We start from the raw sequence: 26361 nt of genomic DNA, 5'->3' as shown, positions 1-26361 counted from the left end.
AGATCATCAGTTCCGCCATTCTCTGGCCTTGAACTTGGATTGAGTTACACCACTAGCATTTCTGGTTTGTTAGCTTGCAGATGGCAGATCATGGGACTTTTTGGTCTCTATAACTGCATGAGCCAATTCTTATAATAAATCTCTTTTTGATATATATCAATATATACCTTATTGGTTCTGTTTCTCTAGAGAACCCTGATATATAGATATAGATGTAGATATAGATATAGGTATAGATTTATTATAATGCATTGGCTTATCCAATTATGGAGGGTGAGAAGTCTCACAATCTGCCCTCTGCAGACTGGAGACCCAGGAAGGCCAGTGGTGTAGTTTGAAGGCCTAAAAGCCAAAGAGCCAATTTTGTAGATTTCAGTCCTCGTCTGAAGGCCTGAGAATCAGAAGCACTGAGGGCAGAAGATCCATGTCCCAGCTCAACACTCAGACCGAGAGAGAGCATGAATCCCCTCTTCCTTCAAATTTTTGTTCTATTCAGGCCCTCAGTGGGTTGGATGATGCCCACCCATGTTGGGGAGGGTATTCTGGACAAACCAGGATGGTTGGTCGCCCTACATTTGACTCAGTCTTATGGCAATGCAGTAAAATTTCAGTTAATTAAATATTTTCTATACCTAGCTTACTGAAAAAGGCAAATCATAGAAAATATATTAATATTAGAGCTTAATTAAGAAAACATGTACCATATCAACCACAAAACTGGTATTTTGGGGTCAGAACACATTTACCTCAATCTCTTACACTCATATATTTATACTTAGTCATATTCAAATTTTGACTCATCAAAAATTCAATTATATTTGTTACAGAGGAGTTACTAAGACTGGAAATGAAGGAATATAGTGTGAAAAGATTTTCCACACTAAGAGACTGTGGGTTTTGTGGCTTGAGCATTGCTCTTGGAGTCAGAAGATTTGAATCTTGGCTCTGCACGTAGCGTGTTACTTTGGACAAGTTATTATTATGTTTTAATCACCTTTGAGGGTGATTTTCCTAATTTATAAAGTGGAAATATTATCACCAACCTGGTTGTGAGGATTTTATTAAATAGTATTCATGCAGCTAATCTATCATAGGACCTTAGTGTTCAAAAGAACAATAGGGATTAAAACAGCCAAATGTTCCCTAAAGAAATGTGTTGTCTAGAAACCCCATTTCCTCTGCATTTGGTTTAGTTGAGGTTTTGACCCTTTTGTTGAGCCAGATAGGGTGGAAAAATAAACCCCTCAGTAGCTGATATTACTGCATGTTTTTTTAGAATGTATTCCTTATGGGAGGGACTATATTCAAAATCATTGTCATGATTCATTAACTCTTTTTTCTGAATTATGGCCGTACACAACTGTGGCCTGTACACAGTTGTGTCAGGAGACACAGTCCTTTATGTACACAGGTATATTCCCAGCAGATTCCACCCTGTTTACCCAGATGCTCTGGTCTTGGGCCTTGATCTGCAGGGAACTGAGAAGAGCCTTGTTTTGAGGGACATTTGCCCTTGGTTTGGCTGGGGAAGCCACCTATGCTGGCAGCTGTTTATTTCATAGATCAAAGAACATCCTGTGTTTACAAACTATATTATATTGCTGAGCCTCTCCCAGCTCCATCTTGCTGAAGAGCCCTAGATACTCTCTTAGAACACTGAATTGAATAATTATTTGTTTTAAAGAAAAAAGAAAAGAAATAGAAAACACCAGTAACAGCAAAATATACAAAATAAAACTGCCACAAGATACAGGCACATCTGTTGTGAGAAAAAAATTGAAGGGGAGCCATGGGGTGGGGTTAAGAGTGTAAGCATTGCTATCAGAGAGCTCTGAGTTTGAAATCCAGTTTTGCTAGTGTGATATCAAGCAAGTTATTTTATTTCTATCAGTCTTTGTTTCCTCATCTGTAAAATGGAGATAACAGTATCTATTTCATGAGATTAAGATTAAAAAATAAAGATGCCTGATAAATGATAGGAGCTGAAGATTAAAGTAGCTGTTGTCTAAAATTATTGTTGTTATTGATGTTGGTTTGTTTTTGCTGTACTACAGAACTGTTTTGGTCATTGTTGTATGCCCTTTGATCAGTGCCTGACACCTACTGTGCACTCGATAAGTATGGATCGTTGTTTTTAAGTTGTATAATATTTTTCCTTTTTCACAACTTGAATTCATTTAATTCCTTGGGTTTTTAAGCTGAGTTATAATTTACATAAAGTATACACATCTCAACTGTATAGCTCGATGAATATTTACCTGTCTATACATCATGTAACAACCACCCAGACGAGGGTATAGAATATTTCTGTGAAGGTTTCCTCCTGCTTCTTTTCTATCAATATCTGCACTCCTACCCCTTCCCTTCCCCAAGGAAACCACTATTCTGATTTTATTATCGTTGATTAGAAAAAAAAATATTTGGAAGCTAAGCAACCACCTCTAAATAATCCATAAACTAAAGAAGAAATCATAAAGGAAATTAGAAAACACTTTTAGCTGAACAATAATGAAAACAATATATCAACATTTACATGATGTAGCTAAAGCAGTGTTTAGGAGAGAATTATAGCTTTAAATACTTATGAGGGAAGATAGGAAGATAGGAAAGATCAATGATACAATCTTCTACCTTAAGAAGTTAAAAAAATACAATGGCAGTTAAACCCAAAGAAAAGAAAAGGATTGGAAAGAAAGAGAGAGAGGAAAGAAGGAAGGAAGAAAGGGAGGAAGGAAGGAAGGGAGGGATGGAGGGGGGGGGAAGGAAATGAAAAATAAAACAGAATAATAGAGTTCCAATTTAATTCCATGGTGATCAGAAATACAACCTGTATGATTGCAGTTCTTTAAAATGTGTTGAAATTTGCTTCGTGGCCTAGGATAATGGACTATTTGATGAATGTCCCGTGTCCTTCTAAAAAGAATGGACGCTGAGTTCTTCAAAGTCAAGTCTATATCCTTGCTGATTTTTTGACTGTTTGTTCTATCAGTTATTAGGAGAGAAGTGTTAAAATCATTAACTTTGATTGTGGATTTAACTATTTTTCTTTTAGTTCTATAAATTTTTATTAATGTATTTTGAATCAATGTTACTTCATACATACACATTTAGGATTGTTATATCTTCCTAATAAACTATTTATTTATTTTTATATATTTCTTTATTGGATTATAATTGCTTTACAATGTTGTGTTAGTTTCTGCTGTACAACAAAATGAATCAGCTATATGTATACCTATATTCCCTTCCTCATGAGCCTCCCTCCCACCCTCCCCATCCCACCCCACTAAGTCATCACAAAGCACAGAGCTGATCTCTCTGTGCTATACCACAGCTTCCCACTAGCTATCTATGGACTTTTTTATTTTTATTTTTTTTTGCGGTACGCGGGCCTCTCACTGTTGTGGCCTCTCCCGTTGCGGAGCACAGGCTCTGGATGCGCAGGCTCAGCGGCCATGGCTCATGGGCCCAGCCGCTCCGCGGCATATGGGATCCTTCCTCCCAGACCGGGGCACGAACCCGTGTACCCTGCATCGGCGGGCGGACTCTCAACCACTGAGCCACCAGGGAAGCCCTGACTTTTTTATTTTTATGAATCATTTATCTCTGCCAACACTCCCTCTCTTTGACCCTACTTTTTCTAATATTAATATAGCCACACTGGCTTTCTTATGATTACTGACTGCATGGCATATCTTTTACCATCCTCTTTCTTTTAATGTATCTGTCTTTATGTTTAAAGTGCAATCACTATCTCTTGTAATCAGTATTTTCACCCTGACACTATTTGCCTTTTTAATGGAGTCATATAGAACATTTCCAGTTAATGTGATTATTGAGATTGGTTGTGTTTAAATTTACCATCTTGCTATTTGTACCATCTGTGACTTGTTCCTTTTTCCTCCTTTCCTGCCATATTAGTCTGCTCTGGCTGCCATAACAAAATACCGTAGACTGCTGGCTTAACCAACAGAAATTTCTTTTCTCATGGTTCTGGAGGTTAGAAGTCAAAGATCAAGGTTTCAGCTGATTCCGTTTCTGGTAAGGCTCTCTTTCTGACTGCTGACAGCTGTATTCTTACAGTGTTCTCACATGGCAGAGAGAGCTCTGGTGTCTCTTCCTCTTCTTGTAAGGGCACCAGCCCTGTTGAATTAGGACTCCACACTTATGACCTTATTTAACCTTTATCACTTCCTTGCAGGCCCTATCTCCAGTTACAGTCACATTGATAGAGCTTCAACATATGAATTTGAGGGGGACACAATTCAGTCTATAGCACCTGCCCACCCTTGAATCATTCAAATATTTTCAGTATTACATTTTAACTCTTCTATTAGAAGAGCAATGGTTTCTCTAGTGTTACAGTACATATCATTTTACATATATATTATATTTAATAATACTTTGTTATTATTTTTGCTTTGAATAGTCAATAGTCTTTTAGTGAAATAAAAGCATAGTTGATAATATTTATCCACATACTTAATATATACAGTGCCCTGTATTCCTTCTTGGAGATTGAGGTTACCATGTGGGATTATTTCCTTTTAGGAACATTCATTTGCCTATTACCAGAGTAATAGGCAAGCCCACCTTCATTTTTTAAAATAGATTGTCAGTGAGTATAGAATTCTAAATGAATAGTTTTTTAGGTCAATACTCTGAACAGGGACTTCCCTGGTTGCGCAGTGGTTAAGAATCCACCTGCCAATGCAGGGGACACGGGTTTGAGCCCTGGTCCAGGAAGATCCCACATGCCATGGAGTAATTAAGCCTGTGTGCCACGACTACTGAGCCTCTGCTCTAGAGCCTGCGAGCCACAACTACTGAGCCTGCATGCTGCAGCTACTGAAGCCCGCATGCCTAGAGCCTATGCTCCACAACAAGAGAAGCCACCATGATGAGAAGCCCACACACCGCAACGAAGAGTAGCCCCTGCTCTCTGCAACTAGAGAAAGCCCGCGTGCAGCAACGAAGACCCAACACAGCCATAAATGAATGAATGAATGAATGAATGAATGAATGAATAAATGAATAAATAAAACAAAAAAATACTCTGAACATATATCATTGGATTGTGGCTTCCATAGTTTGAAAATCAGTGATTATTTTTAATGTTACTCTGAAGGTAATGTATCTTTTTTCACCAGTTGCTTTTAAGAATTTTCTCCTTATCTTTAATTTTCAGCTACTTGGCTCTGATATGTCTAGGTGAGCTTTTCTTTACATTTATCCTGCTTGGTATTGGAAGAGCTGCTTGAATCTGTGAGATGATGTCGTTGATCAGATATGGAAATTTCTTCATTATTTTTTCAAGTATTGTTTCTGTAACGTACACTCTCTCCTCTCCTTCTGGGACTTCTGTTCATGTCCCACATCTCCTTTACATTCTTTTCTTTCCATTTTCCCCCTGTGTTTCAGTTTGAATATTTTTAATTGATCTGTCTTATTTCACTTATCCTGTCTTCTGCTGTGTTCAATCTGCTATTAAGCAAATTGAATGAGTTCTTAATTTCAGACATTGATGTTTTGTAATTCTAGAAGGTTCATTTGATTCTTTATTATGGATTATAGTTCTCTGTTGAAATAATGCATCTTTAAAAAACTTTTAATTGAAGTATAGTTGATTTACAATGTTGTGTTAGTTTCTAGTGTACAGCAAAGCAATTCGGTTATACATATATGTGCACTGGCAGTTAAAATACTGGTGACTCACCTTAATCTTTTTGAGGCCTGGTTTTAGTTTTGCTTTGGGCAAGTTTATTCCTGTTTTGTCCTTACTCCTGGAGTGTAGCCTTAATCCTGTGGAAACTCCTATGGTGTTTCATTTATCCTAGAGTATGGCCTTTATAGAGTTTCACCTGAATGCCCAGGGTGTTCATCAAAGTCTGCCTCTTCTGGCTGGGCCCAAATACCAGTTGTCTCTCCCCAGAACTATGCAAGCTTCATAATTTCTCATCAGTTCTGACATGTGCAGTTGCTATTCTCTGCCAGACTCCTGGAGTCTCACCTAAAATCATAGAGCCCAGGAGTTGGCTAAGCATTAAAGGGGAATTTCCATGAAAACTTCTGGGGTTTCCTCTCTGAGGCTTCCCCTCTTGACAGCTATGCCCCTCAAATTCCGGCCACAGTTGTATCTTTAATCTCTGATCCCTGCCTCTTCCAACCAGTAGGACCACCCTTCCTTGCACTGTGGCCTGGAGTGGAAAATGTTTCCAGTGAGAGAACCTGGGTCAATGTGGAACTGTGATAATGGGTTGGCCCAATAATTCTTACTTCGGATCAGCTATTTATGTTATCTTGCAGAATTTGCTTAGATCTTCTGCCTTATTTGCATACATATACTTTTTTAGGGTAAAGCTCACCTTTTACCCAAATTAGAGAGTTACTGAAGGTTTACTATAGGCCAGCTACTTTTTGTGACCTTGATATCTTTTAATCTTCATGACAAGCACATAAGAAATCATCATAATAGTAGTACTTATACAGTGTTGTCAAGTGTCAGGCATTATTCTGAGCATCTTATACATCTATACGTACTCATTTAATCCTCACATCAACTCTACAGTACTCACATCAACTCGACAGGTACTATTATTGTTCCTACTTTACAAATGAGGAGTCTGAGAAACTAGAGGTTAAGTAACTTCCCTTCCACACAAGTACACAATATATAAGTTCATATTTATATAAAAATTCATGTTTCAAACCTAGGCAGGCTGGCTTCAGAATTAGTGCTCTTAACCACTTCGTTATTGGTGGTATTGTTCTTATCTTACAGATTAGGGAGCAGCGTTAGAGAGGTTAGGTGATGACCCCAAGTCTCAGTGCTAGTAAGAGGCAGCAGTAGGATATGAACCAGATTCCAAAGCCCTTGCTCTTTCTTCCCATAGTTTCTCCCAAAGAGCGAGAAGAAAAATGTTTTCCCTTTTAGGGCTTTAGTTTTAAAAAATTTGTGAGAATTTTGTGGGGACTTCAGAGGGGACCAAACAGCTTTTTTTTTGTTTTTCATGAAGTTGATACCTTCTTGTGCCTATGGTTTTCTGGCCATTTGTGACCAGGCACTGGAAGGGGGTTGTTTTCCCCATTGACCTGTGTTATTTCTGAACACCTCTGGGACTGACTCCTAGGGAAGGATGTTGATAGCTCCTTGAATGTCTGTCTTGGGAGTGGAAAGATGGCAGAGCTCAACCTCGAGGTCCTCTGCCTACACTGCGACATGTGGTGCCCGACTGACGTGAGTTCTTGTGCTCGTTGGGTGTTTCATACGTTTGCCAGCGAGAAACAGAGCCCTTGAGAGGGTTTGAGACATGCCTTCTGTTTTGTGAAGGCTGCCAGGCTCAGAGGAGGAGAGGAAGCTGGTTCCTTTATCAGGGAAGTCAGACCCGGTTATCCCCTCCTGCTGTGCAGGGTGTTTACACAGCAAGCCTGGAGTGACACGGAGACAGTGGAATTGTTCTGCTGAAGGAGCCCCACAGAACCCATGTGTTTCACTGTGTCTGATACTGACCACACCCTTTTTTGCAGTGTGGAGGCTGCCAGCATCGGATTCGTCATTGTTATCGACAGACGAAGGGACAAGTGGAGCTCCGTAAAAGCATCCTTGACACGAATAGCTGTAAATATTTATTTTTGTGCTCTTATTATAAAGGTCATTTAAATTGTCTATTCAACTATTTCACATCAAAGTCATGGGGAAGTGGAAGTCATTTTATGCCAAATTTTGGGAAGGTCTTTGTAGCAGAGGCTGTTGTGTCATGTCCATATCCGCTCTGCCACCTGAAGGTCACTTACAGATGATTCCTGAGCATGTCAAAGGCTTCCTGAGTCTGTTTACCTTATTGACCTCTCTGGTCACTGGAGAGGAGTGGGTAGGGAGTGCTGGGAAGTTAATGCTCCAGCAGTGACCTGCAGCTACTGAGTTATGGGCGTTGGTGGATAAAAACCCCAGCTTCTGCACCCCTCAGTGGGACAGTTCTGAGGTACGTTCCGTACAGAATTTTGGAGGGTCCCGGCCTTTTCTGCCCGCAGCAGTCCCCCTTCACTGATACACGGGCTCTCTAGCCATCACTGTCTCACCAGCGCCCCCATACTCCCTAACTCTTTTTCCCGGGATCACCTCCTCAGTAAACTCTTTAGACCCAAATTCTTATCTTAGGGTTTGCTTTGGGGATCACCTAATTTAAGGCAGTCTTCATTTTAGTTTTCAAATTATTTTTTCACAAATTAGAAGGACACTGGCAAAGCCAAAAAAAGTGATACGATAGGTGCTTGCTTTTGGCATTAAATTGCAGAACCTTGGATAGGCTTCCTTTTCCATCTTATTAGTCTGATGTTTACCCCTATTTGTTGCCTTCCGGCAAGTACATGCATCCTTTAGCTGTAGGGACCTCAGACCAGGGAACTCAGCCACATGAGCAGGCAAAGACACCTCAGGGCCAGCCACACCAACATTTCCACCAAAGCATGCCTCCCTGGGGCAGTTGGGACTGGCTGAAGATGATGGGATATGGTAGGATGGTAATGTAGAGGCTGGAATGGAAGAGGGATGTTTGAAGCCTCAGTTATGCCTACTTACAGAAGCAGTCACACATAGGGACATGGACACATACAGAGTCTCTCTCAGATCACTTTGGAGCCTCATCCAGATACACAAATAGTGTCTCAGCTCATTTGTCCCGTCCAGACATAAAAAAATATAAGGATCTTCTGTTTAGGAACTTGAATTTCAAAGATGAGGGAATGGAAGACTCCCTTCTCTTTGTGCATGGATTGTTTTGTCCCTTTGGTTTACTTTTTTAATTTTTTAATTTATTTAATTACTTTATTTATTTTTGGCTGTGCTGGGTCTTCCTAGCTGCGTGTGGGCTTTCTCTAGTTGCAGTGAGCGGGGGCTACTCTTCATTGTGGTGCACAGGCTTCTCATTGTGGTGGCTTCTCCTGTCGCAGAGCACGGGCTCTAGGCGCATGGGCTTCAGTAGTTGTGGCACACGGGCTCAGTAGTTGTGGTCCACGGGCTTAGTTGCTCTGTGGCATGTGGGATCTTCCTGGAGCAGGGCTCAAACCCATGTCCCCTGCAATGGCAGGCAGATTCTTAACCACTGCACCACCAGGGAATTCCCTACCATATTTATTTGAGGGATAACTACAACGACGGTTGATGCCCCGAGGATTTAGACAGTGCCCATGACCATTCCAGAGTTCTGGCCTCCAGAGAGTTGTGGTTTCCCAGGATTCATAGACAATACTTGACTCATCTAATACTTGAGACTAATGTGTCCAAGAATTACATTGATCACCTTTATGTGTGAAAAATCCTATAGTGCGGGGATCTGAAAACCTGACTACCAGTCAGAATCTCTTCAGGTGCTTGTTAAAAATACAGATATCTGGACTTTATCCCAGTCCTAATGAATCAGAATATTTCAGGGTAAAGACCAGATTATTATGATTTTTAAAATAAGTTTATTTATTTATTTATTTATTTTTTGCTGCATTGGGTCTTTGTTGCTACGCACGGGCTTTTTCTAGTTGTGGCGAGTGGGAGCTACTCTTTGTTGTGGTGCGCGGGCTTCTCATTGTGGTGTCTTCTCTTGTTGCAGAGCATGGGCTCTAGGCATGCAGGCTTCAGTAGTTGTGGCTCGTGGACTCTAGAGCGCAGGCTCAGTAGTTGTAGCTCATGGGCTTAGTTGCTCCACGACATGTGGGATCTTCCTGGACCAGGGCTCAAACCCGTGTCCCCTGCATTGGCAGGTGGATTCTTAATCACTGTGCCACCAGGGAAGTCCCAAGACCAGACTATATTTTAACAAGCACTTCAGCAGGTTGTTCTTGAGAACCACTGGAAGAATGGAAAGCCATGAGTGATGGGAGACTTGGATTCCCAATTTTGACACTAAGTTGTTACATGAATTTGTTATCTCATTTCTCAGAATCTTACCTCAAGATGAGAACAGTGCTTCCTGAAAGCAACTTAGCAATAAGATGCATTAAGAACCCTTAAAATACTAAATCTTTGACTCAGCAATTTTTCTAGGAAGCTATGCTCTAAAATGTGGATAAAGATTTCATTTTAGTGTTATTTATAATACTAAAAATATGGAGGAGCCTAAATCACTAGTAATAAGGGATTGGTTACACCCATAAAAATATTTCCAAAGAATTTTTAATAACAGAAATAAAAGCTCATGGTATAATATTAAATTAAAAGGCAGGTTGCAAAATATTTCTACAGGTTGAGTTTAACTACGCTAGATATTTAAGCAGAGAAAATAGCCTAGAAATAATTAAATTGAAATATTAAGAATGGTTATGAAATCATGGGTGGTTTTCTTATTCTAATGTATACTTTTATTAATTTCTCAATTTTTCTATAAAGTGTTTTTTTAATCAGAAAATCTTTTTGTTTGGTTGGTTTGGTTTTGCTTTTAAGGAGGGGTTTAGATTATGTGACCAGTAAGAGCTCTTTCAGCTGTGAAATCCTGTGAAATATATTCTAATTCTTGGTATCCATGGTGTCCACTTTAACTTTGTCATCTGTAATCTTGGGCAAGAGGAGACCAATGGATGTGACATTTGCCCTGACACTTTTTATGATCATTCCAGGTAGCATTTCCAGGAAACTTGCAGCTTATATTCATTCTTCGTCCATCCTGCTTTATCCAGAGGACATTCACTGACATTGGCATTAAGTACTATCGAGATGAATTTAAAATGAAAGTGCCGGTAAGCATGACCTTTCTTCTTGTCTGCATTTGTTTAGGGCATGCGCAGAAGATGGCATGTGAGCTTGTTTCCAAGGAAGGTAGGATTCCTCAGGCAGAGAGGGAGAGGAGGGCATTCTGGGCAGAGGGAACGGCACGTGTAAGGACATGGAAGCAGGAAGTACACTCTTTACGTGAGGTCCATGGGGAAGCCCCATTCTTGTTGGAAGTACATATAGGATCATATTTTAGAAGAAAAGATAACATGGAATATGTCTTAAGTGTAAGGATAAAGGTTCTGGATTTAATTCAGTAGGCAATGGGGATCCAGTGAAGGTTTTTGAGTTGGGGAGTGACTTGGGTAAAGGAGTACTGGAATTATATAAATCCAGTGGTGTTATATAAAAGGTGATGTCCAAGACTGTAGAAAGAGATTGAAAAAGGAAGAGAAACTAATAGTATGAGTAAAGAAAAATCAGGATCTAAAATATGGGGGTGACAAATATAGGCAACTGTGAGTAAAAATTAAAACCAACGTTGTGATACATATAAAAGGAAAACAAATTAAAATGACAAGATTAAAAATTTTACCTCTGGAGGAGCTTCAAGATGGCGGAAGAGATATGGAGATCACATTCCTCCCCACAAATACATCAGAAATACATCTAAATGTGGGACAACTCCTACAGAACACCTACTGAATGCTGGCAGAAGACGTTGGACCTCCCAAAAGGCAAGAAACTCCCCACATACCTGGGTAGGGCAAAAGAAAAAACAGAGGCAAAAGAATAGGGACGGGACCTGCACCAGTGGGAGGGAACTGTGAAGCAGGAAAGTTTTCCACACACTAGGAAGCCCCTTTGCAGGCGGAGACTGTGGGTGGCAGATGGGGGAAGCTTCTGAGCCACAGAGGAGAGCGCAGCAACAGGGGTGCGGAGAGCAAAGCAGAGAGATTCCCGCACAGAGGATCGGTGCTGACCAGCACTCACCAGCCCAAGAGGCTTGTCTGCTCACCTGCCGGGACAGGCGGGGGCTGGGAGCTGAGGCTCGGGCTTCGGTCGGATCACAGGGAGAGGACTGGCAGCATGAACACAGCCTGAAGGGGGCAAGTGCGCCACAGCTAGCCGGGAGGGAGTCCGGGAAAAGTCTGGAGCTGCTGAAGAGGCAAGAGACTTTTTCTTCCCTCTTTGTTTCCTGGTGCACGAGGAGAGGGGATTAAGAGCGCGCTTAAAGGAGCTCCAGAGACAGGCGCGAGCCACAGCTGTCAGCGCAGACCCCAGAGATCGGCATGAGACATTTAGGCTGCTGCTGCGGCCACCAAGAAGGCTGTGTGCAAGCACAGGTCACTATTCACACCTCCCCTCCCGGGAGCCTGTGCAGCCCGCCACTGTCAGGGTCCCATGATCCAGGGACAACTTCTCCGGGAGAATACATGGTGTGCCTCAGGCTGTTGCAATGTCACACTGGCCTCTGCTGCTGCAGGCTTGCCCCGAACTCCGTGCCCTCCCTCCCCCTGGCCTGAGTGAGCCAGAGCCCCCGAGTCAGCGGCTCCTTTAACCCCGTCCTGTCTGAGCGAAGAACAGACGCCCTCAGGCGACCTACACGCAGAGTTGGGGCCAAATCCAAAGCTGAACCCCAGGAGCTGTGCGAACAAAGAAGAGAATGGGAAATCTCTACCAGCAGCCTCAGGAGGAGCAGATTAAATATCCACATTCAACTTGATGTACCCTGCATCTGTGGAATACCTGAATAGACAACGAAGCATCCCAAAATTGAGGAAGTGGACTTTGGGAACAACAATATATATATATTTTTTTCCCTTTTTCTTTTTTTGTGAGTGTGTATGTGTATGCTTCTGTGTATGATTTTGTCTGTATAGCTTTGCTTTAACCATTTGTCCTAGCGTTATGTCTGTCCGTTTTTCTTTTTTTTTTTTAGTATAGTTTTTAGTGCTTGTTATCATTGGGGGGGTTTTTGTTTGGTTTGGTTGCTCTCTTCTTTCTTTCTTTTTTTTATTACTTAAAAAATTTTTTTAATAATTATTTTTTATTTTAATAACTTTATTTTATTTTATTTTCTCTTCTTCTTTCTTTTTTTTTTTCCTCCCTTTTATTCTGAGCCGTGTGGATGACAAGCTCTTGGTGCTCCAGCCAGGTGTCAGGGCCATGCAGCTGAGATGGGAGAGCCAAGTTCTCAGGACATTGGTCCACAAGAGACCTCCCAGCTCCACATAATATCAAACGGTGAAAATCTCCCAGAGATCTCCATCTCATCGCCAAGATCCAGTTCCACTCAACGACCAGCAAGCTCCAGTGCAGAACACCCTATGCCAAACAACTAGCAAGATAGGAACACAACCCTACCCATTAGCACAGAGGCTGCCTAAAATCATAATAAGGCCACAGACACCCCAAAACACACCACCAGACATGCACCTGCCCACCAGAAAGACAAGATCCAGCCTCATCCACCAGAACACAGGCACTAGTCCCCTCCACCAGGAAGCCTACACAACTCATGGAACCAACCTTAGCCACTGGGGGCAGAAAGCAAAAACAATGGGAACTACGAACGTGCAGGCTGTGAAAAGGAGACCCCAAACACAGTAAGTTAAGTAAAATGAGAAGACAGAGAAACACACAGCAGATGAAGGAGCAAGGTGGAAACCCACCAGACCTAACAAATGAAAAGGAAATAGGGAGTCTACCTGAAAAAGAATTCAGAATAATGATAGTAAAGATGATCCAAAATCTTGGAAATAGAATGGAGAAAATACAAGAAATGTTTAACAAGGACCTAGAAGAACTAAAGAGCAAACAGACAGTGATGAACAACACAATAAATGAAATTAAAAATTCTCTAGAAGGGATCACTAGCAGAATAACTGAGGCAGAAAAACAGATAAGTGACCTGGAAGATAAAATAGTGGAAATTATTAAACTACTGCAGAGCAGAATAAAGAAAAAAAAAATGAAGAAAAGTGAGGACAGTCTCAAAGACCTCTGGGACAACATTAAATGCACCAACATTCGAATTATAGGGGTCCCAGAAGACGAAGAGAAAATGAAAGGGACTGAGAAAATACTTGAAGAGATTACAGTTGAAAACTTCCCTAATATGGGAAAGGAAATAGTTAATCAACTCCAGGAAGCACACAGAGTCCCGTATAGGATAAATCCAAGGAGAAACACACCAAGACACATATCAATCAAACTATCAAAAATTAAATACAAAGAAAAAATATTAAAAGCAGCAAGGGAAAAACAACAAATTACATACAAGGGAATCCCCATAAGGTTAACAGCTGATCTTTCAGCAGAAACTCTGCAAGCCAGAAGGAAGTGGCAGGACATATTTAAAGTGATGAAGGGGAAGAACCTACAACCAAGATTACTCTACCCAGCAGGGATCTCATTCAGATTTAACGGAGAAATTAAAATCTTTACAGACAAGCAAAAGCTAAGAGAATTCAGCACCACCAAACCAGCTTTACAACAAATGCTAAAGGAACTTCTTTAGGCAGGAAACACAAGAGAAGGAAAAGAACTACAATGACAAACCCCAAACAATTAAGAAAATGGTAATAGGACATACATATCGATAATTACCTTAAATGTAAATGGATTAAATGCTCCCACCAAAAGACATAGACTGGCTGAATGGATACAAAAACAAGACCCATATATATGTTGCCTACAAGAGACCCACTTCAGACCTAGGGACACATACAGACTGAAAGTGAGGGGACAGAAAAAGATGTTCTTTTTCAGGCAAATGGAAATCAAAAGAAAGCTGGCATAGCAATTCTAGTATCAGACAAAATAGACTTTAAAACAAAGACTATTACAAGGGACAAAGAGGGACACTACCTAATGATCAAGGGATCAATCCAAGAAGAAGATATAACAATTGTAAATATTTATGTACCCAACATAGGACCACCTCAATACATAAGTCAAGTACTAACAGCCATAAAAGGGGAAATCGACAGTAACACGATCGTAGTAGGGGCCTTTAACACCCAACTTTCACCAATGGACAGATCATCCAAAATGAAAATAAATAAGGAAACACAAGCTCTAAATGCTACATTAAACAAGATGGACTTAATTGATATTTATAGGACATTCCACCCAAAAACAACAGAATACACTTTCTTCTCAAGTGCACATGGAACAGTCTCCAGGATAGATCATATCTTGGGTCACAAATCAAGCCTTGGTAAATTTAAGAAAATTGAAATCATATCAAGTATCTTTTCCGAGCACAATGCTATGAGTCTAGGTATCAATTACAGGAAAAGATCTGTAAAAAATACAAACACATGGAGGCTAAACAATACACTACTTAATAACCAAGAGATAACTGAAGAAATCAAAGAGGAAATCAAAAAATACCTAGAGGGCTTCCCTGGTGGCGCAGTGGTTGAGAGTCCGCCTGCCGATGCAGGGGACACAGGTTCGTGCCCCGGTCTGGGAAGATCCCACATGCCGCGGAGCAGCTGGACCCGTGAGCCACTGCCGCTGAGCCTGTGCGTCAGGAGCCTGTTGCTCCGCAACGGGAGAGGCCACAAGAGTAAGAGGCCCGCGTACCACCAAAAAAAAAAAAAAAAATACCTAGAGACAAATGACAATGAAAACACGACGATCCAAAAACTATGGGATGCAGCAAAAGCAGTTCTAAGAGGGAAGTTTATAGCAATACAATCCTACCTTAAAAAACAAGAAACATCTGAAATAAACAACCTAACCTTAACACCTAAAGCAATTAGAGAAAGAAAAACAAAAAAAAAACCCCAAGTTAGCAGAAGGAAAGAAATCATAAAGATCAGATCAGAAATAAATGAAAAAGAAATGAAGAAAACTGTAGCAAAGATCAATAAAACTAAAAGCTGGTTCTTTGAGAAGATAAACAAAATTGATAAACCATTAGCCAGACTCATCAAGAAAAAAAGGGAGAAGACTCAAATCAATAGAATTAGAAATGAAAAAGGAGAAGTAACAACTGACACTGCAGAAATAAAAGAGATCATGAGAGATTACTACAAGCAACTCTATGCCAATAAAATGGACAATCTGGAAGAAATGGACAAATTCTTAGAAATGCACAACCTGCCAAGACTGAATCAGGAAGAAATAGAAAATATGAACAGACCAATCACAAGCACTGAAATTGAAACTGTGATTAAAAATCTTCCAACAAAGAAAAGCCCAGGACCAGATGGCTTCACAGGCGAATTCTATCAAACATTTAGAGAAGAGCTAACACCTATCCTTCTCAAACTCTTCCAAAATATAGCAGAGGGAGGAACACTCCCAAACTCATTATACGAGGCCACCATCACCCTGATACCAAAACCAGAGAAAAATGTCACAAAGAAAGAAAACTACAGGCCAATATCACTGATGAACATAGATGCAAAAATCCTCAACAAAATACTAGCAAACAGAATCCAACAGCACATTAAAAGGATCATACACCATGATCAAGTGGGGTTTATTCCAGGAATGCAAGGATTCTTCAATATACGCAAAACTATCAATGTGATACACCATATTAACAAACTGAAGGAGAAAAACCATATGATCATCTCAATAGATGCAGAGAAAGCTTTTGACAAAATTCAACACCCATTTATGATAAAAACCCTGCAGAAAGTAGGCATAAAGGGAACTTTCCTCAACATAATAAAGGCCATATATGACAAGCCCACAGCAAACATCATCCTCAATGGTGAAAAACTGAAAGCATTTCCACTAAGCTCAGGAACAAGACAAGGTTGCCCACTCTCACCACTCTTATTCAACATAGTTTTGGAAGTTTTAGCCACAGCAATCAGAGAAGAAAAGGAAATAAAAGGAATCCAAATCGGAAAAGAAGAAGTAAAGCTGTCACTGTTTGCAGATGACATGATCCTATACATAGAGAACCCTAAAGATGCTACCAGAAAACTACTAGAGCTAATCAATGAATTTGGTAAAGTGGCAGGATACAAAATTAATGCACAGAAATCTCTGGCATTCCTATATACTAATGATGAAAAATCTGAAAGTGAAATCAAGAAAACACTCCCATTTACCATTGCAGCAAAAAGAATAAAATATCTAGGAATAAACCTACCTAAGGAGACAAAAGATCTGTATGCAGAAAATTATAAGACACTGATGAAAGAAATTAAAGATGATACAAATAGATGGAGAGATATACCATGTTCTTGGATTGGAAGAATCAACATTGTGAAAATGACTATACTACCCAAAGCAATCTATAGATTCAATGCAATCCCTATCAAACTACCACTGGCATTTTTCACAGAACTAGAACAAAAAATTTCACAATTTGTATGGAAACACAAAAGACCCCGAATAGCCAAAGCAATCTTGAGAACGAAAGAAGGAAGTGGAGGAATCAGGCTCCCTGACTTCAGACTATACTACAAAGCTACAGTTATCAAGACGGTATGGTACTGGCACAAAAACAGATAGATCAATGGAACAGGATAGAAAGCCCAGAGATAAACCCACGCACATATGGTCACCTTATCTTTGACAAAGGAGGCAGAAATGTACAGTGGAGAAAGGACAGCCTATTCAATAAGTGGTGCTGGGAAAACTGGACAGGTACATGTAAAAGTATGAGATTAGATCACTCCCTAACACCATACACAAAAATAAGCTCAAAATGGATTAAAGACCTAAATGTAAGGCCAGAAACTATCAAACTCTTAGAGGAAAACATAGGCAGAACACTCTATGACATAAATCACAGCAAGGTCCTTTTTGACCCACCTCCTAGAGAAATGGAAATAAAAACAAAAGTAAACAAATGGGACCTAATGAAACTTAAAAGCTTTTGCGCAGCAAAGGAAACCATAAAGAAGACCAAAAGACAACCCTCAGAATGGGAGAAAATATTTGCAAATGAAGCAACTGACAAAGGATTAATCTCCAAAATTTACAAGCAGCTCATGCAGCTCAATATCAGAAAAACAAGCAACCCAATCCAAAAGTGGGCAGAAGACCTAAACAGACATTTCTCCAAAGAAGATATACAGACTGCCAACAAACACATGAAAGAATGCTCAACATCATTAATCATTAGATAAATGCAAATCAAAATTACAATGAGATATCATCTCACACCAGTCAGAATGGCCATCATCAAAAAAATATACAAAGAATAAATGCTGGAGAGGGTGTGGAGAAAAGGGAACCCTCTTGCTCTGTTAGTGGGAATGTAAATTGATGCAGCCACTATGGAGAATAGTATGGAGATTCCTTAAAATCTAAAAATAGAACTACCATACAACCCAGGAATCCCACTACTGGGCATATACCCTGAGAAAACCGTAATTCAAAAAGAGCCATGTACCACAATGTTCATTGCAGCTCTATTTACAATAGCCCAGAGATAGAAACAACCTAAGTGTCCATCATCGGATGAATGGATAAAGAAGATGTGGCACATATATACAATGGAATATTACTCAGCCATAAAAAGAGACGAAATTGAGCTATTTGTAATGAGGTGGATAGACCTAGAGTCTGTCATACAGAGTGAAGTAAGTCAGAAAGAGAGAGACAAATACCGTATGCTAACACATATATATGGAATTTAAAAAAAAAAAATGTCATGAAAAACCTAGGGGTGAAACAGCAATAAAGACACAGACTTACTAGAGAATGGACTTGAGACTATGGGGAGGGGGAAGGGTAAACGGTGACAAAGCGATAAAGAGGCATGGACATATATACACTACCAAACGTAAGGTAGATAGCTAGTGGGAAGCAGCCGCGTAGCACAGGGAGATCAGCTCGGTGCTTTGTGACCGCCTGGAGGGGTGGGATAGGGAGGGTGGGAGGGAGGGAGACGCAAGCGGGAAGAGATATGGGAATATATGTATATATATAACTGATTCATTTTGTTGTGAAACTGAAACTAACATACCATTGTAAAGCAGTTATACTCCAATAAAGATGTTAAAAAAAAAAAAAAAAAAAAGAAGAAGTAACAACTGACCCTGCAGAAATACAAAGAATCATGAGAGATTACTACAAGCAACTCTATGCCAATAAAATGGACAACCTGGAAGAAATGGACAAATTCTTAGAAATGCACAACCTTCCAAGACTGAACCAGGAAGAAGTAGAAAATATGAACAGACCAATCACAAGCACTGAAATTGAAAATGTGATTAAAAATCTTCCAACAAACAAAAGCCCAGGACCAGGTGGCTTCACAGGTGAATTCTATCAAACATTTAGAGAAAAGCTAACACCTATCCTTGTCAAACTCTTCCAAAATATAGCAGAGGGAGGAACACTCCCAAACTCATTATATGAGGCCACCATCACCCTGATACCAAAACCAGAGAAAAATGTCACAAAGAAAGAAAACTACAGGCCAATATCACTGATGAACATAGATGCAAAAATCCTTAAGAACATACTGGCAAACAGAATCCAACAGCACATTAAAAGGATCAAACACCATGATCAAGTGGGGTTTATCCCAGGAATGCAAGGATTCTTCAATATACACAAATCAATCAATGTGATACACCATATTAACAAACTGAAGGAGAAAAACCATATGATCATCTCAATAGTTGCAGAGAAAGCTTTTGACAAAATTCAACACCCATTTATGATAAAAACCCTCCAGAAACTAGTCATAGAGGGAACTTACCTCAGCATAATAAAGGCCATATATGACAAACCCACAGCCAACATTGTCCTCAATGGTGAAAAACTGAAAGCATTTCCACTAAGCTCAGGAACAAGACAAGGTTGCCCACTCTCACCACTATTATTCAACATAGTTTTGGAAGTTTTAGCCACAGCAATCAGAGAAGAGAAAGAAATAAAAGATATCCAAATCAGGAAAGAAGAAGTAAAGCTGTCACTGTTTGTAGATGACATGATACTCTACATAGAGAATCCTAAAGATGCTACCAGAAAACTACTAGAGCTAATCAATGAATTTGGTAAAGTTGCAGGATACAAAATTAATGCACAGAAATCTCTGGCATTCCTATACACTAATGATGGAAAATCTGAAAGTGAAATTAAGAAAACACTCCCATTTACCATTGCAACAAAAAGAATAAAATATCTAGGAATAAACCTACCTAAGGAGACAAAAGACCTGTATGCAGAAAATTATAAGACACTGGTGAAAGACATTAAAGATGATACAAATAGATGGAGAGATATACCATGTTCTTGGATTGGAAGAATCAACATTGTGAAAATGACTCTACTACCCCAAGCAATCTACAGATTCAGTGCAATCCCTGTCAAACTACCACTGGCATTTTTCACAGAACTAGAACAGAAAAATCTTAAAATTAGTATGGAGACACAAAAGACCCCAAAGAGCCAAAGCAATCTTGAGAAAGTAAAACAGCTGGAGGAATCAGGCTCCCTGACTTCAGAGTATACCACAAAGCTACAGTATTCAAGACAGTATGGTACTGGCACAAAAACAGAAAGATAGATCAATGGAACAGGATAGAAAGCCCAGAGATAAACCCACGCACATATGGTCACCTTATCTTTGATAAAGGAGGCAAGAATATACAGTGGAGAAAGGACAGCCTCTTCAATAAGTGGTGCTGGGAAAACTGGACACCTACATGTAATAGAATGAAATTAGAACACTCCCTAACACCATAATCAAAAATAAACTCAAAATGGATTAAAGACCTAAATGAAGGCCAGACACTATTAAACTCTTAGAGGAAAACATAGGCAGAACACTCTATGACATAAATCACAGCAAGATCTTTTTTGACCCACCTCCTAGAGAAATGGAAGTAAAAACAAAAATAAACAAATGGGACCTCATGAAACTTCAAAGCTTTTGCACAGCAAAGGAAACCATAAACAAGACCAAAAGACAACCCTCAGAATGGGAGAAAATATTTGCAAATGAAGCAACTGACAAAGGATTAATCTCCAAAATTTACAAGCAGCTCATGCAGCTCAATATCAGAAAAACAAGCAACCCAATCCAAAAGTGGGCAGAAGACCTAAACAGACATTTCTCCAAAGAAGATATACAGACTGCCAACAAACACATGAAAGAATGCTCAACATCATTAATCATTAGATAAATGCAAATCAAAATTACAATGAGATATCATCTCACACCAGTCAGAATGGCCATCATCAAAAAAATATACAAAGAATAAATGCTGGAGAGGGTGTGGAGAAAAGGGAACCCTCTTGCTCTGTTAGTGGGAATGTAAATTGATGCAGCCACTATGGAGAATAGTATGGAGATTCCTTAAAATCTAAAAATAGAACTACCATACAACCCAGGAATCCCACTACTGGGCATATACCCTGAGAAAACCGTAATTCAAAAAGAGCCATGTACCACAATGTTCATTGCAGCTTTATATACAATAGCCAGGACATGGAAGCAACCTAAATGTCCATCAACAGATGAATGGGTAAAGAAGATGTGGCACATATATACAATGAAATATTACTCAGCCATTAAAAGAAATGAAATTGAGTTATTTGTAGTGAGGTGGATGGACCTAGAGTCTGTCCTACAGAGTGAAGTAAGTCAGAAAGAGAAAAACAAATACAGTATGCTAACACATGTATATGGAATCTAAAAAAAAAAAGGTTATGAGGAACCTAGGGGCAAGACAGGAATAAAGACGCAAACCTACTAGAGAGTGGACTTGAGGATATGGGGAGGAGGAAGGGTGAGCTGGGACAAAGTGAGAGAGTGGCATGGACATATATATACTACCAAACGTAAAATAGCTAGTGGGAAGCAGCCGCATAGCACAGGGAGATCAGCTCAGTGCTTTGTGACAACGTAGAGGGGTGGGATAGGGAGGGTGGCCGGGAGGGAGATGCAAGAGGGAAGAGCTATGGGGATATATGTATATGTATAACTGATTCACTTTGTTATAAAGCAGAAACTAACACACCATTGTAAAGCAATTATACTCCAATAAAGATGTTAAAAAAATTTTTTTTACCTCTAACTTTGGCAGAGATATGAGGCAAACAAGCATTTGCATACTTTGTTGTTAGGAATGAAGTTGGTAATGACCAATATGAAAGACTGATTGACGGTGTTTATCAAAAATTAAAATGTACATACTCTCTGACCTACCTATAGGAGTTATTCTGCAGGTACCTCACGCACATACAGAAAGCTGCATATATAATTATATTCATTACCAAATTGTTTGTAATAGTAAATGATTGGGAAAAAAGTAATGCCCAACAACAGGGAGCTGGTTAAATAAATTATGGTCTACCCAGTCAGTTAAATATTATGCAACCATCAAAAGTGGTACGGTGTGGTACAACCATGGTGGAAACAGTTGGCAATTTTTTACGAAGTTAAACATATACCTGCCCCATGACCCACCCAAGAGAAATGAAAACACATTTGCAATAACAGATGAATAGATAAAGAAATTGTGGCATATTTATGTAAAGGAATAATATTAAGCAATAAAGAAGGAGTGAAGTACTGAACATGCAACAACATGCATTTATCTCAGAAATATTCTCTTGGAAGAAAGAATCTAGACCCTGAAGTTTATATATTCTGTGATTCTTTTTATATAAAGTTCAAGAAGAGGCAAAACTAAGCTATGGTGATAGACAATTAAAACAGTGGCTGCTGTTGGGGGTGGAGATAGTGGAGACCAGAAGGAGGCCTAGGAGAACTTTCTGAGGAAATGTTCTATATCTTGGTTAAAAAGTGTACATGTGTGTATACATTTGTCAAAATGAATTGAACTGTACCCTTAAAATCTGTGCATTTTATTTATGTAAATTATATCTCAATTGAGAAATGAAAAACAGAAGAAAAATAAGATAAATCTATAGTGATATAGAAAAGTTTCTAATATATTTTTGGTTTTATTTTTCGTTGAGTTGGAAATAATTTTCAACTCATAGAAAAATTTCAAGAATAAGAGTAAAGGGACTTGCCTGGTGGCACAGCGGTTAAGAATCCACCTGCCAATGCAGGGGACACGGGTTCAAGCCCTGGTCCGGGAATATCCCACATGCCGTGGAGCAACTAAGCCCGTGTGCCATAACTACTGAGCCTGCACTCTAGAGCCTGCGAGCCACAACTAGTGAAGCCCGCGTGCCTAGAGCCCATGCTCTGCAACAAGAGAAGCCACCGCAATGAGAAGCCTGTGCACCACAGCAAAGAGTAGCCCCCGCTCACCACAACTAGAGAAAGCCCGCGCACAGCAACGAAGACCCAATGCAGCCAAAAATAAATAAAATACATTTATTAAAAAAAAAATTTTAGGAGGGAAAGACAGAGATGGATTCAGGTTTGTTTGTTTGTTTGTTTTTCCCCCTTCTCTTATGTTATAAAAATAAATTTTAAAATTCCCAAACTCCTTTCCATAAGTGAAGGAGAAAGGCATGGAACATGGAGCCTGACAAGGTTAACATAGTGATATGTAAAATCAAATCCCACTAAACTTAAGTTCCTTGAACGCAGGGCTTTTTGTGCTTACTTTTATCCCTCAGAGCCTGGCCATTATTAGAAGTTCAATACAGATATGTTGAATGAGTCAGTCAGTTTTGTTTTACCTGAAGACTTTGGGGGTCTAACTTCTATTCTTTTCATCCCAAATTTATCACTTGACTAAAACTATATAAATAGAAAAAAGCCTATATTCTCATGTCCTCTGACCAAGAATCTGTTCTAAGAATGTACATGTTGGATATGACATGGTAAAGTCAGTGCTGCCACAGGAAGAAATGAGGGGCAGGCTTTGCAGGAAGAAGTTTATTATACTCACAGGTCAAAATAATCAATGACTGAAGAAATATAAAGTCATCAGTTAAAGGCTACAAGGGGGGTGTGTTTCAGAGATGAGAGTGAGTAGGGGTATGATATTGTCCCTGCTACAGAGAGCTGGGACTGCTCCCTGGGCAGGACCACTGCAGTGGAGTAGAAAGGGACAGATTGGAGTATGTCATCCGCCTCTAGATGTCTGGGCATTTGTTCATCAGCAGGCTTGTTAATTTATGAAAACCCACTCACAATCACCTCCAGACTTTCTCCACATGAGATAAGTTGGGGGTATATCACCATCCCTCACAGAAGGGGCATCAGTGTAGTGAATCTTCTCAGTCCATACTCCTCAGTAGGTCCTTGTGTCCTAATTTTATTTTGATATTCACCAGCCCACCTTTTATTTGAATTTTCATTGCAGATTTTTAGGTCTCAGTACAGCGTTTGCTTTTGGTGGCTGAAGGGTATACTTTAGCCTGGGAACTTTTGACAAAAATTTACCTAAAGCAAGACCTGACTTCTAGGCAGCTTAGAACTGAGCTCACTGATTCAAGTCACTGTTTTGTTGCAGGCTGTTCAACACTGCTCTTCCTCACTCAAAGGGGGAAAATGGAAAGAGTTACTTACTGGTTGAAGTAACCATCTTTGGATATAAATGCCTGATTAGGCAAAGTTGAAGTACTATTTAAACAACAGTAGGGACTTCTGTGGTGGTCCAGTGGTTGAGACTCTTCGCTTCCATGTCCCCTGTCCGCACAGGGGATGTGGGTTCGGTCCCTGGGGGAACTAAGATCCTGCATGCTGCATGGAGCAGCCAAAAATAAAACAAATTTTTAAATTAAATAACAGTAGAATCTAGATGAGCTACTTAATTATCTGTGAGTAATATATTGGTTTTTTTCTGTTTTAGATCGTTATGTTAAACTCCATTTCTGACCTTCATCACTACATCGACAAAAGCCAACTGACAGAGGACTTAGGGGGAACTTTGGAATATCACCACAGTCAGTGGATAAATCATCGAACTGTAAGTACCAATTTATGTGCCCTTTTCAGTGTCCCTCCTGGTTTTCTAGAGACAGGAGACCTAGAGATCAACTGTTGGGCAGTCATTGCCCGTGACTGCCTAACATCGGGAAGGTTGGGTTTTCTAAGCAACAGGCTGGGGGAGAGACAAGGTGCAAGGATAAAAGCTAGGGCTTCTCTTGCTGATTACCTTCGCCTTGGCTCATTTTATGGTATGGGGGTTTTGGGGGACTTGATTTAGGGTGCACCTGGGGAGTTTGCAAAATACCCTGCTATACTTCAGAGAATTTAATTTACTTGATCTAGGATGGGTCTCAGGCATTAGTGGGTCACAAAAGTCCCCAGATGATTCTAGTGTACAGACAGATTGAAACCGACCAAGTCAGAAGAAGCTGCATTGAAATGTTGCCACCATTGCTTCTTATCTGAGCTCAGGGGAGTTACTAAACCTCTCTGAGTTTGTTTTCTCCCCTGCAACTAACACAGTGGTTCTCAGCTTGGGGCAATTTTTCCTGCAGAGGACATTTATTGATGTCTTCAGATGGATGTTTTTTATAGTCATAACTTGGGGAGAGGGGTGTTACTGGCGTATCCTGGGTAGGAGCCAAGGATGCTGCTAAATATCTTTTTTTTTTTTTTTTTTTTTTTTTTTTGCGGTACGTGGTCCTCTCACCGCTGCGGCCTCTCCCGTCGCGGAGCACAGGCTCCGGATGCGCAGGCCCAGCGGCCACGGCCCACGGGCCCAGCCGCTCCTCAGCACGCGGGATCCTCCCGGACCGGGGCATGAACCCGTGTCCCCTGCATTAGTAGGCGGACTCTCAACCACTGTGCCACCAGGGAAGCCCTAATATGTTTCTATTTGGTTTTTTGTTTGTTTGTTTGTTTTTGCGGTATGCGGCTTCTCACTGTTGTGGCCTCTTCCGTTGCGGAGCACAGGCTCCGGACGCGCAGGCTCAGCCGTCATGGCTCACGGGCTCAGCCACGTCCGCGGCATGTGGGATCTTCCCGGACCGGGGCACGAGCCCGTGTCCCCTGCATCGGCAGACGGACTCTCAACCACTGTGCCACCAGGGAAGCCCCTGCTAAACATCTTATAATGCACTAGACAGCCCCCCACAATAAAGAATTATCTGGACCAACATATCAGTAGTGCCAATGGTAGGAAACCTTGGACTAACAAAAGCTACCTGAAGGTTTGATATGCAGAATAAGTGATATAATGTCTATGAAAGCATCTGAAATATAGTATTTTACTTTTTCCTACTTAGTCGTAGTGATGGTTATTATGCTAAACTAGAAGGGTCAGGAATATTAAGGAAAAAGTGAGATTGAAACTCAGCAAATAATGTTTGTCTATATAAAGTTGTCATTCCCCTTTCCCTGCTCTCCTAGCCCCATACCCTTGAGAAGATTAGGTTTTCTATGCAAAATCAGAAGCTGCTTTCACCATCCTGAAAACACCTTGCAGTGTCAGCACACCTCTCTATCTACTCACTTTGGAAACATGTTGTTCAACATTTACTGATGAGGATGTCCCTGGTGCCGCAGTGGTTAAGAATCCACCTGCCAATGTAGGGGACATGGGTTTGAGCCCTGGTCCGGGAAGATCCCACATGCTGTGGAGCAGCTAAGCCCGTGCGCCACAACTACTGAAGCCTGCATGCTTAGAGCCCATGCTCTGCAACAAGAGAAGCCACCGCAATGAAAAGCCCACACACCGCAACAAAAAGTACCCCCACTCTCTGCACTAGAGAAAACATGCACACAGCAGTGAAGACCCAATGCAGCCAAAAGTAAATAAATAAATTTATTTATTTTAAAAAAATTT

General features: G+C 40.4%; 1 protein-coding gene across 4 annotated transcripts in view; it reads left to right on the top strand.

Moving 5' to 3' along the window:
* The window catches only part of MCF2L2 (MCF.2 cell line derived transforming sequence-like 2), a 234221-nt gene that overhangs the window by 53011 nt on the left and 154849 nt on the right, over nt 1-26361 (top strand). For all 4 annotated transcript variants that reach the window (XR_012331396.1, XR_012331397.1, XR_012331398.1 and 1 more), the window contains exons 4-6: nt 7528-7618; nt 10606-10725; nt 24418-24534. Coding sequence is in view for 1 of the 4 variants with exons in the window: in XM_073803931.1 (XP_073660032.1) it covers nt 7528-7618; nt 10606-10725; nt 24418-24534 (328 nt within the window). In the remaining 3 variants the exon portion in view is untranslated. The remainder of the gene's footprint in view (nt 1-7527; nt 7619-10605; nt 10726-24417; nt 24535-26361) is intronic.

The sequence above is a fragment of the Tursiops truncatus genome, chromosome 4 (assembly GCF_011762595.2).
Source record: "Tursiops truncatus isolate mTurTru1 chromosome 4, mTurTru1.mat.Y, whole genome shotgun sequence".
Classification (NCBI taxonomy): Eukaryota; Metazoa; Chordata; class Mammalia; order Artiodactyla; family Delphinidae; genus Tursiops; species Tursiops truncatus.
The sequence above is the reverse complement of the archived record's forward strand: the minus strand, read 5'-3'. Positions and strand labels throughout refer to the sequence as shown.